The 21753-nt window shown below is 43.6% G+C and overlaps 1 protein-coding gene across 5 annotated transcripts in view; it reads left to right on the top strand.

The window, feature by feature from the left end:
* The first annotated feature begins 1211 nt into the window (after positions 1-1211).
* cdin1 (CDAN1 interacting nuclease 1) overlaps positions 1212-21753 on the top strand; it is a 76689-nt gene continuing 56147 nt past the window's right edge. For 2 of the 5 annotated variants that reach the window (XM_036954734.1, XM_036954730.1), the window contains exons 1-6: positions 1212-1329; positions 1634-1752; positions 16019-16064; positions 17382-17446; positions 18178-18238; positions 21681-21753. In XM_036954734.1, the coding sequence (XP_036810629.1) occupies positions 1652-1752; positions 16019-16064; positions 17382-17446; positions 18178-18238; positions 21681-21753 (346 nt within the window). In that variant the 5' untranslated portion in view covers positions 1212-1329; positions 1634-1651. The other 3 variants (XM_036954732.1, XM_036954729.1, XM_036954733.1) reach the window with 3 other exon arrangements.

The raw sequence follows: 21753 nt of genomic DNA, 5'->3' as shown, positions 1-21753 counted from the left end.
AAAAAATAAAAATAAGATATTGGTCTGACAAAGTAGACCTTAAAAAGAGAGCACTCAATACCTGCATTATATAACATAGTCAAATAGGCCTACTCACAACTTCCCTAAAACCAGATTTGGTTTTAAATACGTATATTAGATTTTAGCCATAGATCATGTCTGTACTCATATGATATTACATTTTGAGAATGATATTTGCAGTAAAATAATAGTCTGAATACTTTATTATTTGTGTAGGCTTGTGTCCCCAAATAAAGAGAGCAATTCACTTCAGGCACACACTTCTGCACTAAGCTCAATAGCCTGCTTTAACAAATCTTCTTAGTGTTGTCTAGTATATCATTATTCACAATCCCAGCTAAGTGTTCCTGTCACGGACACTCGGAGTATAAACTATGAAGAGCTCAAATGAAAGAAGATATAACACATCAATAAATGATGCCTGTCTGCCCCACAGTACCTACTCTAACTTGTTACACTTTCCCTCCAGACTTCATAAGAGCCAAAGTGTGCCCCAACCAAAGACTACTTTTAAAGACTAAAGTTTTCTAAACTACTCCATACGGAACCTGATCTGGAGTCAGTGGAGAGGGACAGCTTGGGATGTCGCTGAGGTTTTGGAGTTAAAAGGAATCCACTTTGTATTCATGTCTAAAAATCCAGATCTCCTGTCTTTAATTCCAAATCCCTTTAAATCACCCTTTGGCAGAAAAAGAGGATTACAGGGTTTTGGAAGGTGTTGATACATGGCTATGCTTGAAGGGGGTGTACAACTCTACTACTTAGAGAGCATCAGTTTATAATAGGCAGTTTTGTAATCTATAGTTTAATTTCCAGATAATCATAAACATATAAAAATAATTCAGGTTGTCATTGTGAAAAACGTTCCAAGCGAATGCATTTTCTTCTATTGTTTAAAAAAAAAAGTATGCTTTCCCTTTCAATTCAGCTATTTTAGGCTATCAGAAAAAAATGATAAAAATGTGTTTTTTATTTTGCTGTAGGGTTCCATTTATTGTTTAGGCTACTGGTATATATAATTCATTATAATGAAAGAGTACCATGCATTGGTCTTGAATGCAGTATAATTTGTCCCACTGTATGCATTTCCTACCTATGCGAATGTATTGCTATGATAATACAGGTGATATTTTCCAAATCTGTCAAAGAAAGTTAACCAAGTCGTTTAGGTTTGATGGTGCTGCTGTTGGTATTGAATCACTGAAGCAAAGACCGTAGCGAGCCTATCCCTTGCCGGTATACTCAGCCCCTGCAATATAGACCAATAGGAGAGCTTTTCATACTGACGTGTGTTTTAACGTTCTCGCGGTAAGAAACCAGGAAGTGTATTGTGCTCCTTGCATTTATTATAATAACATTGTTTTACTGGAAAATAGCATTGATTTTGCCTGTATTATATTGACTTAGCATTGCATGCATTAGCTATTATTAAACTAGCGGACTATTTACTGTCGTTTATGTGACCGATTTGAAAGAGTTTGATACGCTGAACATTGGTAGCTAAACAGCTAACACACTAACGTGAGTTAGCAAGCAATTTCACAGCTGATTTTGCAATTGCGAGCTGATATCACAACTTGCACGTTTTTGATTGTTGTCTTGTCTTGTTTAGCCACGCAGATTATTAAAAATGAAGCTGTCTCGAGCTGAATACAAGGAGATAGTGAAATGCACCGAACATTTGAGACCCACGCGTCAATGTATGACGATACTGAGGCAAAGATTTCCAAAGTAAGTGATGCATCTTTCAGTTTAGTTTACCCTATTAATATTGTCATCAACTTTGGCTATGTCCTTGATGCTTGTTGTCCTACTGTATGAGCCTATCCCTGCATAAATTTGTCGCTCGAAGCTGTTGAGCTTTTCGGCACATTCTAACGGGATTTCCACACAACACGATAAATCGGATAGCCATGCTAGCTTCGCCCTCATGTGAGTGTTTAGCAAGCAAGCTAGGTAGTGCTACAGACTGGTCTCTTAGACTGGACGTAACATTGTAAAACCTGGAACTTCAAATTAATGATATGTTACGTTTGGTATGTTTACATAAGTTACTTAAGACAAAAGGAGGGTGGTTGGGTGAGCGTATAACGCGAACGTCTAGCCACCCCAAGGTTGTGTGTTCAAATCACATCGTGTTAGTTGGGGCTGGGGGGTGTGTTAGTTGGGGCTGGGGGTGTGTTAGTTGGGGCTGGTAGTGTGTTAGTTGGGGCTGGGGGTGTGTTAGTTGGGGCTGGGGGGGTGTGTTAGCTTGGGGTGTGTTAGTTGGGGCTGGGGGGGGGGGGGGTTGTCAGTTGGGGCTGGTGGTGGGGGGGGGGGGGGGGGGGGGGGGGGGGGGGGGGGGGGGGTTGTCAGTTGGGGCTGGTGGTGGGGGGGGGGGGGGGTTAGTTGGGGCTGGTGGTGGGGGGGGGGTTAGTTGGGGCTGGTGGTGGGGGGGGTTAGTTGGGGCTGGTGGGGGGGTGTTAGTTGGGGCTGGTGGGGGGGGGTGTTAGTTGGGGCTGGTGGGGGGGTGTGTTAGTTGCGGGGGGGGGGGTTAGTTGGGGCTGGTGGGGGGGTGTGTTAGTTGGTGGTGGGGGGGGGTTAGTTGGGGCTGGTGGGGGGTGTGTTAGTTGGGGCTGGTGGGGGTGTGTTAGTTGGGGCTGGGGGGGGGGGGTGTTAGTTGGGGCTGGGGGGGGGGTGGTAGTTGGGGCTGGGGGGGGGGGGTGGTAGTTGGGGCTGGGGGGGGGGTGGTAGTTGGGGCTGGGGGGGGGGTGGTAGTTGGGGCTGGGGGGGGGGGGTAGTTGGGGCTGGGGGGGGGTGGTAGTTGGGTCTGGGGGGGGGGGTGTTAGTTGGGGCTGGGGGGGGTGGTAGTTGGGGCTGGGGGGGTGTTAGTTGGGGCTGGGGGGGTGTTAGTTGGGGCTGGTGGGGGTGTGTTAGTTGGGGCTGGGGGGGTGGTAGTTGGGGCTGGGGGGGGGGGTGGTAGTTGGGGCTGGGGGGGGTGTTAGTTGGGGCTGGTGGGGGTGTGTTAGTTGGGGCTGGTGGGGGTGTGTTAGTTGGGGCTGGTGGGGGTGTGTTAGTTGGGGCTGGTGGTGGGGGTGTGTTAGTTGGGGCTGGTGGTGGGGGTGTGTTAGTTGGGGCTGGTGGTGGGGGTGTGTTAGTTGGGGCTGGTGGTGGGGGGTGTGTTAGTTGGGGCTGGTGGGGGGGGTGTGTTAGTTGGGGCTGGTGGGGGGGGTGTGTTAGTTGGGGCTGGTGGGGGGGGTGTGTTAGTTGGGGCTGGTGGGGGGGGTGTGTTAGTTGGGGCTGGTGGGGGGGGTGTGTTAGTTGGGGCTGGGGGGGGGGGGTGTTAGTTGGGGCTGGGGGGGGGGGGGGGGGGTGTTAGTGTGTTAGTTGGGGCTGGAGAGAAGTGGGACAACTATCAGGTCCCTGAGGACTGGAGTTGCCCAGGCCTGCACCCTAACCTTAACCCCTAGTGGTAGCTAACGTTAGCCACCTAGCTAACATTACCCACAATAAATTGGAATTTGTAGCATATCATACGTTTTGGAAATTCATAACATTAAAACAAATTGTAATTAACATATCATACGAAATGGATGCTGGACATCCGACAGTTAATACATACTATACCAAAGGTAACATACCTTTGGATCTGGATCAAGGTGTACGACAGCATGTTCCAGTTCCCGCCAATATCCAGAAACTTCACACAGCCATTGAAGAGGTGTGGGACAACATTCTACAGGCCACAATCAACAGCCTGATCAACTCTATGTGAAGGACATGTGTCACGCTGCATGAGGAAAATTATGGTCACACTAGATACTAACTGGTTTTCTGATTCATGCCCCTACCTTTTTTTTAAGGTATCTGTGACCAACAGATGCATATCTATATTTCCAGTCCTGTGAAATCCATAGATTAGGCCCAATGAATTTATGGTTTTAGAAACATTACAAAGCATGCCCACCTGGATTTTTGGTGTAAATATTTAGGCTGGTAAAAAAAATCCACACACAATACCCCATAATGACAAAGCAAAAATAGGTTTTTAGACATTTATGAGAAAGAAAAAAATATGTATATTTTTTTATGACATTACATTCATTGCTATATTTAGAGTTAGTAATCTAGTTAATGGGTTTTGAGTTTTCACTTGGGTGGTTAATTAGCCCCTAATAAATTAGCCTATGATATTAGTGCACATAAAGATGTAGGCAAATTCATCTCTATTGAACTAAATCAGACCATTCTGGAGACATAAAGAAGAAAAAACAAATGAAACAGGCTGATTGTCAACTGAAAATGCATGAAATCACTGTATTAGGTTGCACATAAAAATATTTGGAATCACAATATCAAAAGATAAAACAACTTATTTGTTGAATACCATCTCAGTAGTCTATTATATTATTATTATTAAATTACTTAAGACAATACTACATTTTTATGTTGCGTGACGCAGCGAGAGAAACAAAAATTGTGCGACCAAATCATGGGCTGGTGCCACGAACTGAAATGTTAGTCTGGAGCCCTGTCTGAGTGGGAAGGGGAAACCTGAACCAGCTGTTATTGGCAGAGAGGTTTGTAAATCTCTTCAAAAAATGTTTTTATTGGTCTATTAACTAATTTAACACCAGGCATGCCAAAACTCCCCCCACCAAAACAGGCTGAAATTTCAGGCTGTCTTTTCAAACAGCTCTTACACTGAAAGGGAATCATTTTGACAATTTCACAGTATTATTCCAACTTCATAGTGTGGCAATATATAGAAAACATAGGGAATTACGTTTTTGACTGCACTGGGCCTTTAAATTACAGTAGAGGTTCTGCCTCTGCAACATAGCATGCTGTTGACTCCCACACCAGTAGGCAGCGTACTGTCTGTCCAGTCAAGGTCAATAGCCAATATTTTATTAAAGGAAATATCAATACAATGAAAACTGCACATTTTCATGCATTCATTGTGTTACGTATCAGTAAGTTTAAATTAATATTTATTACACTGGTTGTTGTAATTAATTAACAATAGATACATCTTCAATTATGTAGGCGTTTATATTAAGGGCAAAAATGTGTGCATTTATTTCAATATACTTTGTCCATAATGTCCTACTAAATTCAGCCTCATTAAGAAATAATCCATAGACAGTACTTTTCAATGTTTCTGCATTGAATTTCATTACATCAGCGAGCCAGCCTCTCTCCTCTGGTCCACTATGTAGCTGGCTGGATGTTCAGAAATATAAGCGGGGGTTAATGGCTGTGTTGCGTTTCTCCATGACACTGAGGGGCCACTCTTTATTGAATGTAACACGTGTAATCCCCCAAGGCCACCAGGACACCGCTAGATCCTGCCGAGGTCACTTACAAAGTCGAATGGATTTGGAGCTTCCTACTAGCATTGTGCCCTAATCACCGATAGAAGAAGGCACTGGGGTCCCCAAGGGGGACACAGCCTACTTTGGGCAGGCCTTTGTTCTTAGTGTCAGCATTTTACAGAATATGTTATGTGAAAAGTGCGTTTCAGCTACATATGTACCACCTTTTTGTCCATATTAGTATACATCATTGTAATGTTTATTTAGGTTCTGAATGTGATCTTTTTCCCCACAGTGTTTCTGTTTCTCAACCAAAACCTCTAACTACCACTATCCTTCCATTAAGAAGTGTTTTTCGGGGGTGATAACTGTATAGCGCTCCTCTCAGTGGTGCCGACTCTTTTGTTTAGTCTTAGCCGTTATTGTTATTATTTCTTTCTCGGAGAGGCCCCTGCTCTTTAAAAACCCTGAGTCTTGTCATCGGGCCTGACAGACAGGCACGGCAGCAGTGTTTTCACAGCCTGCAAAATTATTCTGCTTGTCCAATCAGCTGAGCCGGGCTCTGGAGGGTTAGTGATTGGACTGGCAGGAAATCAGGCTCTTAAGACATAACATATCGACTAGGCCATCCATCATCTCTTAGCATGCGCTCAGGCACGGCAGGCAGGCAGGCAACCCCCCCCTCCCTTCTGACTGTGTGGGAGCCCTGCCACTGTGTAAATACTGGCCAGCCTGACTGTGGGCAGGGGGGTAAAGGAGGAGTGGACTGACCCACATGGGGGTGTGCCAGGGAGTGGGGACAGGCAGGCAGGGAGAGGTATCACTGTCAAACCCGTATCACAATACTGCACGATTCTGGTCACTATGGAGATAGAAGTAGTATAATAACCTGGCCACTTTCTAGTCAGTGCTTTCATGACTGTCATGTTAATAACACTGCAGATGGATGACAAGCTAGATGCAGGAACTGTTGACTGAATTCTTATAGGCCTGTTCTTTACTCTTAATATGGAACTGGTGATGTAGGCCTATGTCACAAAAATAAATGCAGAATATGCACATTGTTTGCCCTGAATTTGAGTTGTAATACATCACAACACAGCAGGTATATCTCTCTGGTCACCCCCAAAACCAATTCTTTCTTTGGCCGCCTCTCCTTCCAGTTCTCTGCTGCCAATGACTGGAACGAACTACAAAAATCTCTGAAACTGGAAACACTTATCTCCCTCACTAGCTTTAAGCACCAACTGTCAGAGCAGCTCACAGATTACTGCACCTGTACATAGCCCACCTATAATTTAGCCCAAACAACTACCTATTTCCCTACTGTATTTATTTATTTATTTTTTGCTCCTTTGCACCCCATTATTTTTATTTCTACTTTGCACATTCTTCCACTGCAAATCTACCATTCCAGTGTTTTACTTGCTATATTGTATTTACTTTGCCACCATGGCCTTTTTTTGCCTTTACCTCCCTTATCTCACCTCATTTGCTCACATCGTATATAGACTTGTTTATACTGTATTATTGACTGTATGTTTGTTTTACTCCATGTGTAACTCTGTGTCGTTGTATGTGTCCAACTGCTTTGCTTTATCTTGGCCAGGTCACAATTGTCAATGAGAACTTGTTCTCAACTTGCCTACCTGGTTAAATAAAGGTGGAAAATAAATAAATAAAAACTAATTGGATATTATATTTCACAATAGCATTTAGCATTCACTGCTTTTGATAGGAGAGTCAATGGGAAGAGGATCAAAATCCCAAACGATAATGATTGTGATAGGCCATTTCAAGGTCATTTCCACGGGGCGTCTGTCAGTCTTTCTGATGGGATAGAGGGAGAAAAGGGGGAGGGAGAAAAGATGGAGAAAGGGAGGGATGTGCCGGCCGTGGTCCCTCGGCTGTGTCGCCTGCATAACACAGATGTTGGGAGTCATCTGTCAGCCTGGCCTCTCCTACCGAGCCCGGGCTGTTCTGAGGGGAAAAGAATTGGACACGGTGCTGTCACTTCTTACCCCCGCTCACAATGGAGGGACATGCAAATAGTTCCCCCCCCCCCCCCCCCTCTCCTGCCTGGCCGGGGCTGTCCCTGTTCCTGCCTAGTGTCTGGCTGCCTGGGCCCCGGCTACAATGAGAACCAGGGAGGCAGTGTAGCAGCAGCGTGGGGGCGGGAAATTGCTCAACACAGCCAATGTGACAACAGTCCCATCAGGCCTTTCTTTCGACCACGTATTAGAATTGGAAATGATGGGCTGCTGCTCTGAGGCCTCGCCTGGCTTCCCCCGGTCCAGAGGGGACCACAGTCCCTCCGCTCTCTTTGTCGAGAGAGACTTTTCTGGCCTTCTGCACTACTTTATGAATGAATGTGGATTTAATGTTACTCAGAAGAGTAAAAAAAACACCTTTCAGCTTATTCTGCATATGGCTCTTCTGAGTTAGAGAGAAGGGTAGGGGGAAAATAATGGGACTAGCAAACACACACACATACACACAGCAGTTCCCTAGTGTGGAGTCCCTGAACGTTTTCGAATCGGGCCCTAATGTGCCGTTTTCATCAGCAGTGAGGCGGGCTGCAATATGGTGCCGGGGGCTCGCTGGGGGAATATGAATGTTGATTAAACATGCGTTCAGCCTTTTGAAATTCTGAAAACGTGTCAGAATAATGGATGTTGAGCAAATGTCAAGCATTTGTTAATTTCTCTGTTATTTGGGGTTTATCTAGCGTGATCTGGGGAGGAATCAGAGGCCAGCGTTGTTGTGGCATGTGTCATTGATATGGTGATTTCTTGGCAAGAGTCACTTTGTTTTTGATGGTAATATTCAGGCCGGGGAGGACTTTGCTCATTGATTATTTATTAGGTCTATGGTTTCTCTATTACATGCCAGTTAATAAAGGATGTGGTATTATTCATTAATTAACTTCTGCGCTCGCTCTGTTTAACATGCTCAGCCTTACACAAAGAGGATAGAAAACCATGTTGATTTTGGTCAAATTGTTGACAAACGCTGTCCTCTTTATTTCTAGTTTCTGTGTTCTGCCCTATTTTCAGTTGGCACATCTTTTGCAAAATAAATACTATGTCTTTATACTGTTTATTGAAGACATTGTTGAGAGCTCTGTGGGAGATTTTTCTTCAAACTCTGAGACTCTTGAGACTAGGCTAGCTAATTAAACTACTGCATATCTTGGAAAGAGGATTGTTCACACATGGCAACACACAATGAAAACATTCCTTGCTAAATAGCTCTGAAAAATCTAACACTTGGGTGAATGTATACCGAACAAAAATATAAACGCAACATGCAACGATTTTACTGAGTTACAGTTCATATAAGGAAATCAGTCAATTGAAATAAATTCATTATGCCCTGATCTATTGATTTCACGACTGGGCAGGGGCACAGCTATGGGTGGCCCTGGGAGGGCATAGGCCCACACACTTCGGAGTCAGGCCCAGCCAATCAGAATGAGTTTTTCCCCACAAAAGGGCATTATTACAAATACTCCTCAGTTTCATCAGTTGTCTGGGAGGCTGGTCTCAGATGATCCCGCAGGGGAAGAAGCCGTATGTGGAGGTCCTGGGCTGGCGTGGTTACATGTGGTCTGTGGTTGTGAGGCCGGTTGGACGTACTGCCAAATTCTATAAAATGACGTTGGAGGCTTTATATGGTAGAGAAATAACCTTCAATTATTTGACAACTGCTCTGGTGGCCTTCCTGCAGTCAGCAGGCCAATTGCATACTACCTCAAAACTTGAGATATTTGTGACATTGTGTTGTGTGACAAAACTGCACATTTTAGTGGCCCTTTATTGTCCCCAGCACAAGTTGCACCTGTGTAATGATCATGCTGTTTAATCAGCTTTTTGATTTGCCACACCTGTCAGGTAGATGGATTATCTTGGCAAAGGAGAAATGCTCACTAACAGGGATGTAAACAACATTTCGGTGGTCTTTTATTTCAGCTAATGAAACATGGGACCAACACTTTACGTCTTGCGTTTTTATATTTTTGCTCAGTGTAAAATCACATAATAGGCCGTCATTGAAAATAAGAATTTGTTCTTAACTGACTTGCCCTGTTAAATAAAGGTAAAAAAAACAAACATAATAACCTTAAATATTGTATATTTTGGCTAGATTTCATTGTTCCATTATTTTGTTTCTCTGTATAGTCTTTTCATTCTATCCTAAGAATGTGTCCTAGCATGGCCATTTTAACTGGGGGTGTCTCAACCTGGATGTGGTGATGACATTAGCCAGGGCTTGGTCTGGGTCTGTCTCTGAGGCTGCCAGATGGGCTAGTAGTGAGGTCTAGCCTAGCAGCCCGCCTAGCAGCCCACCTAGCGCTTCAGCAGCCTCCGCCTCCCCTGGTCTAGATGACCACACCACGCTCCTCTGGCTCTCGGCTCAGACCAAAACACAAGCTGGCAGCTGGGGCTTGTGGGTGAAAACCCCCCCAGCCAGTGCTGTCTGGAGCAGGCTGGGATACGGCCGCTGGCCGGGAAGACTAATCACAGAACTGGACGGGTTTATGTGGTCAGGAAGAATGGAGGGAGGAGAGAGAGATGAAGAGAGGAGAAAATAGTGAGACTGCTGAGTTTGGAGGAAGAGAAGGGATAGAGAGAGAGGAGGAGTGAGACTATGCTGAGTTTACAGTTTGATGTCAGGTTGAGGAACTCATGAATAATAGATGTGATCAATTAGTTGATTAGGAAGCGGAGGAGTAATATGCTTCCTCATTGGGATGTGTTGCTCTGGCCTCGGGAAGCTTCCCAAATTGTAATGCATTGGCTCATTGGGCTAAAAAGGACTCCAATAAACTGCTGCCAATCGCCAGACAGCGTTGTCAATGATGGCAGGAGGCTACTTCATTTTCTGTAATTTAGTGCATGTATGAGTAACTTTTTTGACGTAAACCTCATGAAAGTGGACAACATTCACGGTTTTCCATAGCAGACTGACAAACATCTCCAATAAAAATGTTATTTTCAAAAATGATAAACAACACACACACACACGCACACGCAGCTATGCTGGAGACTGTGGCCCCGGGATCTGTTTGCATACTGGGATCAATTGCAAAAAGAAGAATGGAACAAATTGCCCAGAATGGTACAAGTGGTGTAGTTGTGCTTGAGAGAGTAGGCAGGCAGTTGGTCAGCGTAATGTGTTTTCTTGCCAGACCAGACTTGCTTCATGATGGATAACCAAGGCCTCATTTTCAATTTTCCACAAGAGTTTGCAGAGACTGCCATGATGACAATAATTGCGCTATAACAAAAGTAACGTGCCTTTTTTAATAGCTAGAACTTAATTTGTCACGAATCACATATGGAGAGACCACTACCTTTCATGACAAATCATAATTAGGTGTTGGTGTTATAGGCCACACTATTTTAACCACACTTACATGAAAGCCCTGAGATCCTGGACACTCACCACAGCTCTAGCGAGACACCATGTTTGTGAGCTTCTGTTAAATCAGCCTCTGGCTCTGTCCACACAGTGAAACTCCCCCACAGGGAGCTCCAGTGGGCTATGGCTTCCTCTGAGTGAGAAGGAGAGTTCCCATCCTGTCTGTAGTATTGATGCTCCCTGGTGCTGATGGGAGTTGTGGTTCATTCCTGGGGGTTCCATTCACTCTGAAGCCACAGTGTAGAATTGGATTGTTCTCCTGTCAATGAAATATTTGACTTGTCTCTAGGTTGGTTTTCAATATGCGTCTGGTTGGTGTTCATCACATCTCTTCATTTCTTTTAAGGAGCATTTGTCATAATGTAACCACAGTGGTGATTTATTATGTTTGTATGTGGTAACATACAAGAAAATGAAAGCATTTCTGTTAACATCAAGATGACATTTTGCTAAATTTGGTGTCGTGAGTTTTGACATGAACATTTTCTATTCTAGATAGGCAATTGTAATGAAGGAAAACAACTTTAATGGTAAACATTTTTGTTCATAAACAAGTATTTGTTTGGAACGCCCTGACTCTGAGATGCCTGTTTGTTTATGTGGTTTGTGGAAATGTATCACAGTTGTACGTTAAGGATTTTTCCTCTTGATTCCGTCTTGCTGATGATGGTAGACTTTGGTGAGAAACAGATGTTGGCCTCTCTTATCAGCATGTGTAATTAGAGGGATTTGCATATGCAGAGTATTTAACAAAAAGCACATCCAGCTATATTTCTTTCACTACACAATGTTTCATTTAAGGGGAAGATAATGTGTTTGAAATGTGAGATCATTTCACAGAGATCATAACAAAATATAGTATCCATGGATCGGATAATGCATCTTTAATTGTTCCTAGCCATTCCACTGTCGACCATGTCACTGAGTAAAGGTCATAATATCAACACCGTGAAGCTACAGTAGCTTAATCAGACTTGGATTTACTGTCAACCATTGAAACTCTGACACTCTTACAGACTTTCCTTTTCATTATCCCCCCCCCCCCCCCCCCCCCCCCCCAATGTCCTTGGAGTCATTAGTAAAAAATGTGCCCTGCCTCGGTGAGCTTCATGCCCTGAAGAGTCACGACACGCACCGCTCTCTACATATAGGCTAGATGCTCCAAGTGCTAAGTACTGTCACAGCATATGATACCCACGCCATTAGCCAGGTGGCTTTCATTAGGGGAGTGACTGCTATCGTTTATAATTAATTATTTGTAAATAGGAAGATTCTGAAAATAATTGATAGCTTGTAGTATATGCCCTCAATTAATTAGCTAGCGAGGCAATCTGGTGGTAATCTCTTCACCGTTGTTTTTTTTTTGCTAAACGTTTTTGATTGTTTTTGATTAAAAGCAGTTTGCCTCTTCAATGGTTGTATTATGAAGGTGCATTTCCTTAGAGAACTATATGTGATGTCATACTAGAGAAAAACAATGGAGTAAAAAAGGAATCCCAGATTAGTTTCATCCTCGAGGGTGTTGGGGGACCCTGAAGCATTGACAACATATCCCAACCAGCATACGCAGACAGCATTATTTTGTTATTTACAATCTAATATACTCTTCAGTGTCCTACAACGTATAGGCCTTAAGTGTTCAACACATGGGGATGAGTAATATATATCCCATAGTGAATTCTAGACGTGAACAGACAGTCCTAGCAGCGTAGTAACAAAGTGAACGTCCTAATTGTTTTAATCAAATCCGGAGCCCTACTATTTTGGGCTCTGTGCATATTAATGTGGCTGTCTAGGGTTGTGGGGCTGGGGAAGGGTAATTACACAGAGAGACAATGATTCCCTAACCACTCTTCTGTTTCCTAACCTTCTGTCTTTCTATGTTCACAACTCAAGGCCGCTGGGATGGATTCTGTTTTCCTATTTTTCTGGAGAGGTCAGTGTCCAATTATGTTTTTGACCCTTGCAACTTCTTAATTAAATGTTTTTCTTCGACACTCAAGTTGCTGCTGATGATTTAGATGGTTCTGACTAGGCCAACGGTACCATATAACTCATCCAATTACAGCCACGCCTTAATATATACACTATGCGTGATCTATTTAATGAGTCTTCTCCTATTGGCTGAACAACACTACAGTCATAATATAGCTGCAGCTAGTCTGACCAAATGTTGACTCCCAGTGGGTCAGTGTCTGGGTCAGTGTCTGGGTCACTGCCTCCCTCACCTCACACAATGCAATCGTTACCTCTTCAGATTGACATATCATCAGCATCAGGGTGAAATCCCAGTCCATAGTATCTGTTAGGCAGACTGTGTTGGTGGTGTCAAAACCGTCGCTGTATTCCCTGCTGAGGTTCATCATGACATGGTCAACTGAGAAGAGGCAATGGCGAGTCCGCTTCAATCTCTATTTACTTTGCAAGGGAAGAAACACGGCTTCATCAGCCTGCGTATTTACAGATGTAATCAGGGGTCGGGTTTTGTAGGTTATCCTCGGCACTGGACATTGTTATTGACCCCAGCTTTCCATGGGAAAGAAAGATGGTGGCGGTAATGAAGCTGCTCGCGCCCTCCTCTTATTTACCTTCACCTGTTTGTTGGCTTTTGTTGGTTTGTTTACTACATACTGATGCATAAAATGAGGTAGTATAATACACCAATGCGCCTTGTTACTGTTATCTCCCGTCGTCATACACCCCTTCTCTGCAATAGGGTCCTTCTTGTTAGGATACATTGAATGGGTACACACATTTTGGAGTCATAGCTAACGACAAGGTAATAGAATCTGGTTGAGTTGAGCTCCTCCTTTGTCATGAAATGCCTCTGTTTTTACGTGTGTGTGTTATCGCTGCCACCAAAGGGTCAAAAATCCTCTTCTGAAGCAGAGAGAGCGGTGAGTGTGGGTAAATGTAATGCTACTGTTGAGCAGGCTAGGAGATCCGACCACTATTGTAAGGCTCTGCGCGTGGCTCCATTTCTTTACCATGAATTGAGCGTAGTTCACCAGGAGAGCACAGGTTGAATAGGCCTAAACATTAATGTAAAGCCTGCAATAACTTTATTATTCACGTGGAAAGGCAACGTAGAATATTGCCTCATTGTAACACCTTGGCAGATTCTATAAACTTAGGACAAGCCTTGGTTTGTGTCCAGTTATCGAGAGCCCTGCCCTTCCACCCCTCTTGTCTCGTAATTTGTCTCTCCATGTCTATCTTTTGTAAACTTGGAAGTTGGAACAAGATGTTTTCACTGGATTTCCAGGTGTGAGAAAAGCATCGCAGACAGAAGCGAAAAAGAAAAACATAACCCTGTTTCCCAAAAAATGGCAACCGTGCCGTTTGAAACCGATATGTTTTCACAGATATTAAAAGCAGTTTGTGTCCCTTTTAAACTTAACAGGGTAAAGATTTAGCAATTAGGGAGTAATCACGCTCATTATACAGAGTAATCCATTTAAAACCTAACAGATGTCTGTTTCAGCAGAGGGAAGGAGGTCCCACTCAGAGAATAGTGCTGTAATGTTGTTGAAATGCTCAGGTGCAAGGTTGAAGTGGTGAAGATTTTATATATATATATATATATATATATATATATATATATATATATATATATATATAATTTTTTTTTTTTTTTTTTTTTCCTCCCCTAAGTGTCCACATGTTGACTGTTTTTAATGGGTCATTTAATTGCCATGGTCCCTACGTATCTTTGTAAATTAAGGCCGGGGCAGCCTCCATGTTTTCGTTCTCTGAGACCCTTTTTAATTTTTGTCTTGTCTTAACTTTTTGAAAAGTAGTAGTTTGTGGTTTTGATGGTTGTCCACATGATGGGGAGACTTGCATTGTTGAGCATTACTCCTCGTCCTTCCACAGGCACAGCAATAAAACTGTTTACCACTGACATCTGGAGAAGTTAACATTGAGGTTTTTGCGGGGTTTAGGCCTATAGTCATTATAAACTACTAAACTATTCCAGTGCTGTAGTCCTGTTTTATTAAGATCGAGACAAATCGATGCCTCAGATTCCTCTGCCTTTGTTTACATGTCACATGGTCATTTCATGGTTTGCCGTGATGGCCGATATGGACTCAATATTTCAATGCTTATAGGAAGCTAGGGCTTCTAGTCAGTATTTACATACCATTCTCAGGTGACTTGTAAAGAAAAGTCTATTAAATTTAACAATCAAATGTACTGAGAGTGGTATATGGAGACACAAAACCACAGGAGACCATCGTTCTCTCTGTGTGTGTGTGTGTGTGGTTTAGTTTGTACTATACGTGCACGATCTGTTGACGTGTGGGCGAATGTTTGTACTGTCCAATTAGAGAGAAAAAATCTGCCACTGCTTTAAATATTTTTGATTGAAAGGAGGGAGATTTAGGTGGGCGGGGGGGGGGGGTGAGAATCCCTGACGGAGCTGCCTGTTTCCCCCCACTGCCAGGTGTTTAACATTGACTAGAGCTGGAGATGAATGTAGCTTATGGCAACCAGTGGAATTGACCGACTCCTGGGAGTCTCAGCTTCCTGCCGTGAAAGTTAATATTTTCAAAGCCCATCAGATGCACTGGGAATGTTCCTGAGCGTCCCATAGGCCAGCACTGATAGTGAGGCAGCCCCCCCCCCCCCCACACACACACACACACACACACTCCTAGAAAGAAGGCTCACTCATCGCTAACAAAATGTGTTTCAATATGTTGCCACTGAGCACTGTGTTCCCTGTACTGCTAACGGAAATGAACCCCATCAATTATTTACATGGATTTGCTTTGTTTCTCCCTCATGTTTGTGCCTTTTAGCCCGGCTACAAGGTAACGATATCGTCTCTGTGGTTTTCTACACCAGGATGCACTCAAAATAACGACAATGAATTGACGATGTTCTGTTCTACTGTGTTTGGGGGGGGGGGGGCTTTTTGGTGTGAGCAAGAGAAGAAAGAAATCTCCAGCTCGACTATATTTTCTCTATTCTCATAGCACTCACACCAACCCCCCCCCCTTCTCCACTTCCCCCCCCCCCCCCCCCCCCCCCCCCCCCCCCCCCCCCCCCCCCCCCCCCCCCCCCCCCCCCCCCCCCGCTGCCGGACCATCGCGGCAGGAATCCTTTGTCCGAGGTGTTCATCTGGAACAACTTTGCCACACTTGTTTTCATGTTCTTTTAGATTACAGGGCAGCCGAGCCGGCCCTGGCTTTGAAGCTGTTCTCGCTCTCCCTTTGTCTCTGTGCAATGCACTCTGGTAATTAACTTTGTCCTTCTTTTATTTGTTCCAGTCACTCGCAGTCCACTCTTCTGAGCATCTTCTCCCTGGAGTACCAGGTTAGAATTTTTCTTCCTTTGTGATCCCTGACAGGTGCCTAATTGAATGATGAATGTCCTTTTATTTCTTTGTAATTGAACTGCCAGCTCTCTGATTGGTTTGGAGGATGCCCCCCGCCCCCCTCCCTCTCCTCTCTTTCACGTGGAGGGACCTGCTTGCATGAGTCTATGTGGATGTCTGCCAAGCCTTCCCATCCATCTGTCTAATAACATCTAGCCGCTGCTTATTTGGTGGACCTGTAATAAATTATGCTAAACCATTATTATTCTGACAATAATCATTTCCCCGTGTAGTGCGGCTGCGTGTGCTAAATGTTTGCTGACTCGCACTGTCACTGCCGCTTTCCACGTCTGACAGCGGATGATGATAAATGACCGCTGCCGCGAGTGGCAGAAGGCAGCACAGGCAGAAAATGGAGTCATTTATCATCCCCCTGACAGGTGTCAGTCACGCCGCACGTCTCCACGGAATTACATTTTTTTTTGTGTAGTAGTTTTTAAATAAGTCGTCTTTTAAGCAATGCTCTTTCTCTCCTATCCCTCTGGTTAAGATGGGTTCAAATTGAATTGCATGATGGAAATGCGTTGCGCTGGGGTGGCAGGCGGCGGAATAGGTCGCTGTTTGATCGAGGCGGGAAATGAATACGAGGTTTTGAGTAGGGGGTTGAACAAGGTTGCCTTGGCTCGCTGTGAGACCCTGGGCAAACTTATTGAGATTCAATTACTATGACCCCTCTCTCACAGCCTGTTCATACACGATACCATAGAGCACCCAAGGCGGAGTGATTCAGGGGGAAGAAAAGCTTTGTTTTGGTCTTTGTACTGCATTGCATGGCTAGCAAGTTTACCATATGGATATCAGCTGTAGCATGTGTATAATGTCTAGCAAGTTTACCATATGGATATCAGCTGTAGCATGTGTATAATGTCTAGCAAGTTTACCATATAGATATCAGCTGTAGCATGTGTATAATGTCTAGCAAGTTTACCATATGGATATCAGCTGTAGCATGTGTATAATGTCTAGCAAGTTTACCATATGGATATCAGCTGTAGCATGTGTATAATGTCTAGCAAGTTTACCATATAGATATCAGCTGTAGCATGTGTATAATGTCTAGCAAGTTTACCATATAGATATCAGCTGTAGCATGTGTATAATGTCTAGCAAGTTTACCATATGGATATCAGCTGTAGCATGTGTATAATGTCTAGCAAGCGTATTTATTAATAATTGCACCATTATAATATGTTGTATTTTGTGTTCAAATGAAATGTGTTTCGTTTTAGTAACACTTTATGTACCCTTTGTTCCAGAAAAGGACCAAAAGAACCATGTCAAGGCATCAAGCCCCGGATAGCATTGAAAGCTACTACCAAAGGTACGGTCCCCCCCCCCCCCCCCCCCCCCCCACCCCCGCCCAGGAAGGGAATCATTCATGTTGCATGATAGGAAGTGGACAGGGCTGAGAGTAGGTGGGCCTCCATGACAGATATAATCTCCTCCAAACAAATCACCACCTTTTAGGATTCATTCCAGACCTCCACATGCACCTGCTGAAAAGAGAGAACAGCAGTTGGACATTTGGCTTACACAGGTTTATGATGGGCTGATAATCCCTAATTCTGTTAACTGTTAAACTAATAAATAGTTGTTTTTTTTTTGTACAGGCTAAAGGGGGAAGTCTGAGAAAGCGTCTTCGCATATCACAATCAGCCTTTTTTCTAGCTTATCAAGCCATTGTTCTGTTGGAAACGAGGCTTGGATAATGCACTTCTAATCCACTTATATAACAACAAACCTCAGAGATGATCTGGGAAAGATCTGAGGGAGCTTTGGTGGTTTCAGTTAGCGAGGGGGAAAAGCAGTTTTGGGCGGGCAAAGAGAGTTGACTAACTAACTATCACGCTTGGCTGGCTTAAAGGAAGTTTGAGTCTTCTAAGCACTGCCGTTTTAACCACAGCAAGCCTGCCGAATGCCACCGAGGCCGGAGTCATCAGGGACATTGACATGTTTTGGCTGGCCTGGTTTCGTCACCTCTCCCCTTCTGTCTGCCTTTGGGGGCTGCTATTCTTTTCACCGCTGTCTTGTTGTCTCTTTGTTATAATGAAGGTACCTGAGCGAAGCCAAGGCACGTCCCTCGTTCCCTGTCCTCTTGGAGCTGGCCAATGAGGTAATGTCATATAACCTACATGTCTCTACCCCCCCATCACACTTAATGTTCTACTATTTTATTTTCCATTTGAAGTGCACACAAGCAAATCTTGGTACAAACATAATTATCCCCCGAATACCCCTGAATGCGTTTCAAATAATCGTTTTTCCCTGTCTGTTAGCGATTATGAAAATTGGACAAATGGTCCGGTCTATTAACCAATTATTTAATGTAATTAGTCCTCTATCCCCTTCAACGCAGATGTGAAAACAGTTGCTGCTTTATTATGTCATTTTTATAATTGACATTCAAAACGGCCACAGTTGCTTCAAACTGCAGACAGGTCACCGTCATCACAATAGTGTTTTAATCGGGCAGCACCTTTTCCAAGCACACCAAAGAAAGAAAGATACAACCCCACTTAAGCCTACATGCTTGGGGTTTGGAATAATATACATTTTCTTACACCTCAAAATATGTAATGCTGATTGAACATGTACCAGTCAGGTCAAACGTCAGAGTATGAATTATGTTTTGGGCTATCATAAGGTACTATGAGGGTTTTATTCACTTCAGAAATGGCTTGTGAAAGCACTTGGTGTTTGTTTTTAAAACAGTCTTGATGCTGTGAGCATTAAAGGGGTACACACAGCCAATGAATGTGCTCTGCGCTAGCGTCTCCTGTGCATTGCAGCCAGTCAGCAAATGAACCATTAACATTGCGTTAGTCTCACGGTTTAATGGGTAGTGAGAAGGTGTTTGGTACAGGAGCCCTACGATGCCATGCTATTAGGGTAGCTCCTCTCACACCCGCCACATCCTCAGCACCATGGGGGAAATGTAGCAAAAGGCTTGATGAAACAAGAAGCCTGGAATTAGATGTTTACCCAGATAACAGCAGAGATGAGGATTTAATATCCCCTTCCAATAATGATCACCTTTGTTCACATGTGTTGGTTCTGCCATAGGTATCTAGGTAATGGAGAACAAAAAGGAAATGTAGTCACCTCTAGATGGAAAAACATCAACAATGGTGCTCAGTTCATGACTTGCAATTTCAAAGCATATTTGTCTGTCCCCTTAAAAACCTTCTTTTAAATGGCAATCAAACCAAGCATTGAGATTCCATGCTTCCTTTTCTAAATCTGAATAGTTCACATGCATCAGTGGCACCTCAAAGCTAACTGTCATTATTCATTCTCCATTTAATTGACATATGATTTTTTTTCAGAGGATTAAACTCAGCTCGGAGATAACTGTCTATGAACCATTTAACTGTCATTTTAATACGCTACTTAACATTTAAACCAAGCACTCATGCTCTCGCAGACAGCTAATTGATCTAGTTTCAGCCCTTTATGTGACAATATACACTATCTCCAACAGGGGGAAATAATTTTCATCAATGTTAGTCATCTTTTTTTTCCCCCTGAAATATTATGCTATGCTTATATGTTTTTACAAAAAAGTTTTTGATTTTCATACCTTTTTCATGGTGCTTCGTGAAGGTCAGTTAAACACATGTGCTTAAGGCAACAGGCATTAGACGGCATTAGACTGTCTGTGAGTGTGACACCTTTTAGCATCAGGGGCTGATAAAACCAAAGCGCCAGAGTTTTTCTTTTTAACTGTAATTATTTTCAGCAGGCATTCAAGGGCCTCTGAATCTTAGTCACATGTTAAACTCATGAAGTGCTGCGATTTGAGAAGCTATGAGATGGACTGATGATTAATATGAAAATTAGGGAGACGCAAGTACCTGAACTAATCAGGTGGTCCTTATGCAGGCTGGGCCAGCGTGGGTAATGTCGCCATTTCTCATGTGTCAGAGCTGATGTGGGTTACTCGGGATGGGATGCTCTCTCGTTATCTAAAGGGTTGATGTGAATAGAAGAGGGAAATGCGTCTTGGGTGAGGGGGAGAGATGGAGAGAGCGAGCCCTGTAGGCTACACAGATGCTGTCTGAGCTCCCTAATGAAGATGAAGATTGTCTCCTAACCTCTGTAATAATTATAGACATGTTTGGTCTTTAGCTAGCTGCCTTCTGTATTCAGAATTATGGAGATGGTTAACAAATACTACCGGCGTTGTCTTAAAGTCTTTGTGTGGAGTGAAGAGCTCTGTCTCTGCTTCCAGCGCCAGCAGGAAGGATCACAGAGGAGATGAAACACTACAATCTCTAAACAAGCTAAGGGCAAATTCACTTTGGGGCCCAATTATGCTAACAAGAGAAAAATGTTCCCTGACTGTTATAACAGTCGGTTTCTTAAAGTCGCTGGAAATTGCACACATTTTACTAGTCACGCTTGTGTATTACCAAGGCAATGGCGTTATTAGGTCATTTGTCATTTCATGTGTTTTCCATTTTTTTTTATTGTGCTATATTAACTCTGTCCAAATTGCATGTTTTTGTGTTATTTCCCAAACGGTTTGTTACATTTCGGAAGCTAGCAATTTTGTTTCCAAAGAAATAAGAAAATACAACTTTTTTTGCTCAAATCGTTGCACTTCAGAGTTCTTGTTTATAGATGTTTTGTTTTTAGCCTCCACAATTGGTGTACATATCATTGTCTTGACACTGAGCTGTACAGTATATGGGGCTACAGTGCAGAATGAGTAGAGAAAGGAGATGAGAGTGGGCTGGGAGGTTGTATACCAGATACCTTGTTGTCAGGGCCAGATTCACACTGCTAATCAGGCCCCCAAATCAGTCATTAGTGTTCCTCTACCTGTCAGGCTTACCCTTGATCTCCATCTGACTGCAGCCCTCTCTCACTTCTCAAGGTGTCTTGCCTTCCTTCCCTTCAAAGACCGGCTCTGCCATAGGTCCTCTCCTATTCCTCTTCCAGGGCCTGTGATATTAGGCATTGTACTGTAGTTACCAGCTCCAGTCCCTCTGGTCTGTCCTGTGTTTCTGCCTTAGTAATCTTCATATGATTAAAGCTCTGATTGTGTCTCTAGGTTGGATGGGTTTGTTGTTGCCCTTTTCATTTCAGATGATGTGACTTGCACCTTCCATGTCTCTTGATAGAGGTGAAGGCATTTCAAGCTGGTTGCTTGGCTATATTAAGAGCCTTTTGTTCCAGAAGGAAACATTAGTGCGAAGGAAGACTCCCAAAAATGAAATTAAGTTAGGGCTGCTGTCGACAGTTGGGTCAAGGTTGTAAAACAGCAACCTACTGTAATTTGGCCCCATTAGAATGTCATTATGTCTGTGACGTCAACCCAACACGGACAGCCAATGTTTTTTCAATGGAGTCATTCTTACTTCTTTAAAAATAAAAACTCACACATCCAAATGATCCAAAATTGTGGGAATGTCCTTGAATGTGTCACAATTGTGCCATTCTCTGTGGAGGGAGAAAAGCAAAGTCCCCTGCTCTGTTTTGATTTGAACTAGATCCCTTAACAACATAATACTCACCCACTCTCCCCCCTTGTTGTTTTAACCCCATCACAGGTGGACCTCTCCCCTGCGCTCATGGCTCGCATCATTGTGGACAGGTTCCTTCAGGATCAGGAGGGCAGTGTGT

This window comes from Oncorhynchus mykiss, chromosome 19, assembly GCF_013265735.2.
Source record: "Oncorhynchus mykiss isolate Arlee chromosome 19, USDA_OmykA_1.1, whole genome shotgun sequence".
NCBI lineage: Eukaryota > Metazoa > Chordata > Actinopteri > Salmoniformes > Salmonidae > Oncorhynchus > Oncorhynchus mykiss.
This window is presented reverse-complemented; position numbering and strand designations above follow the sequence as displayed.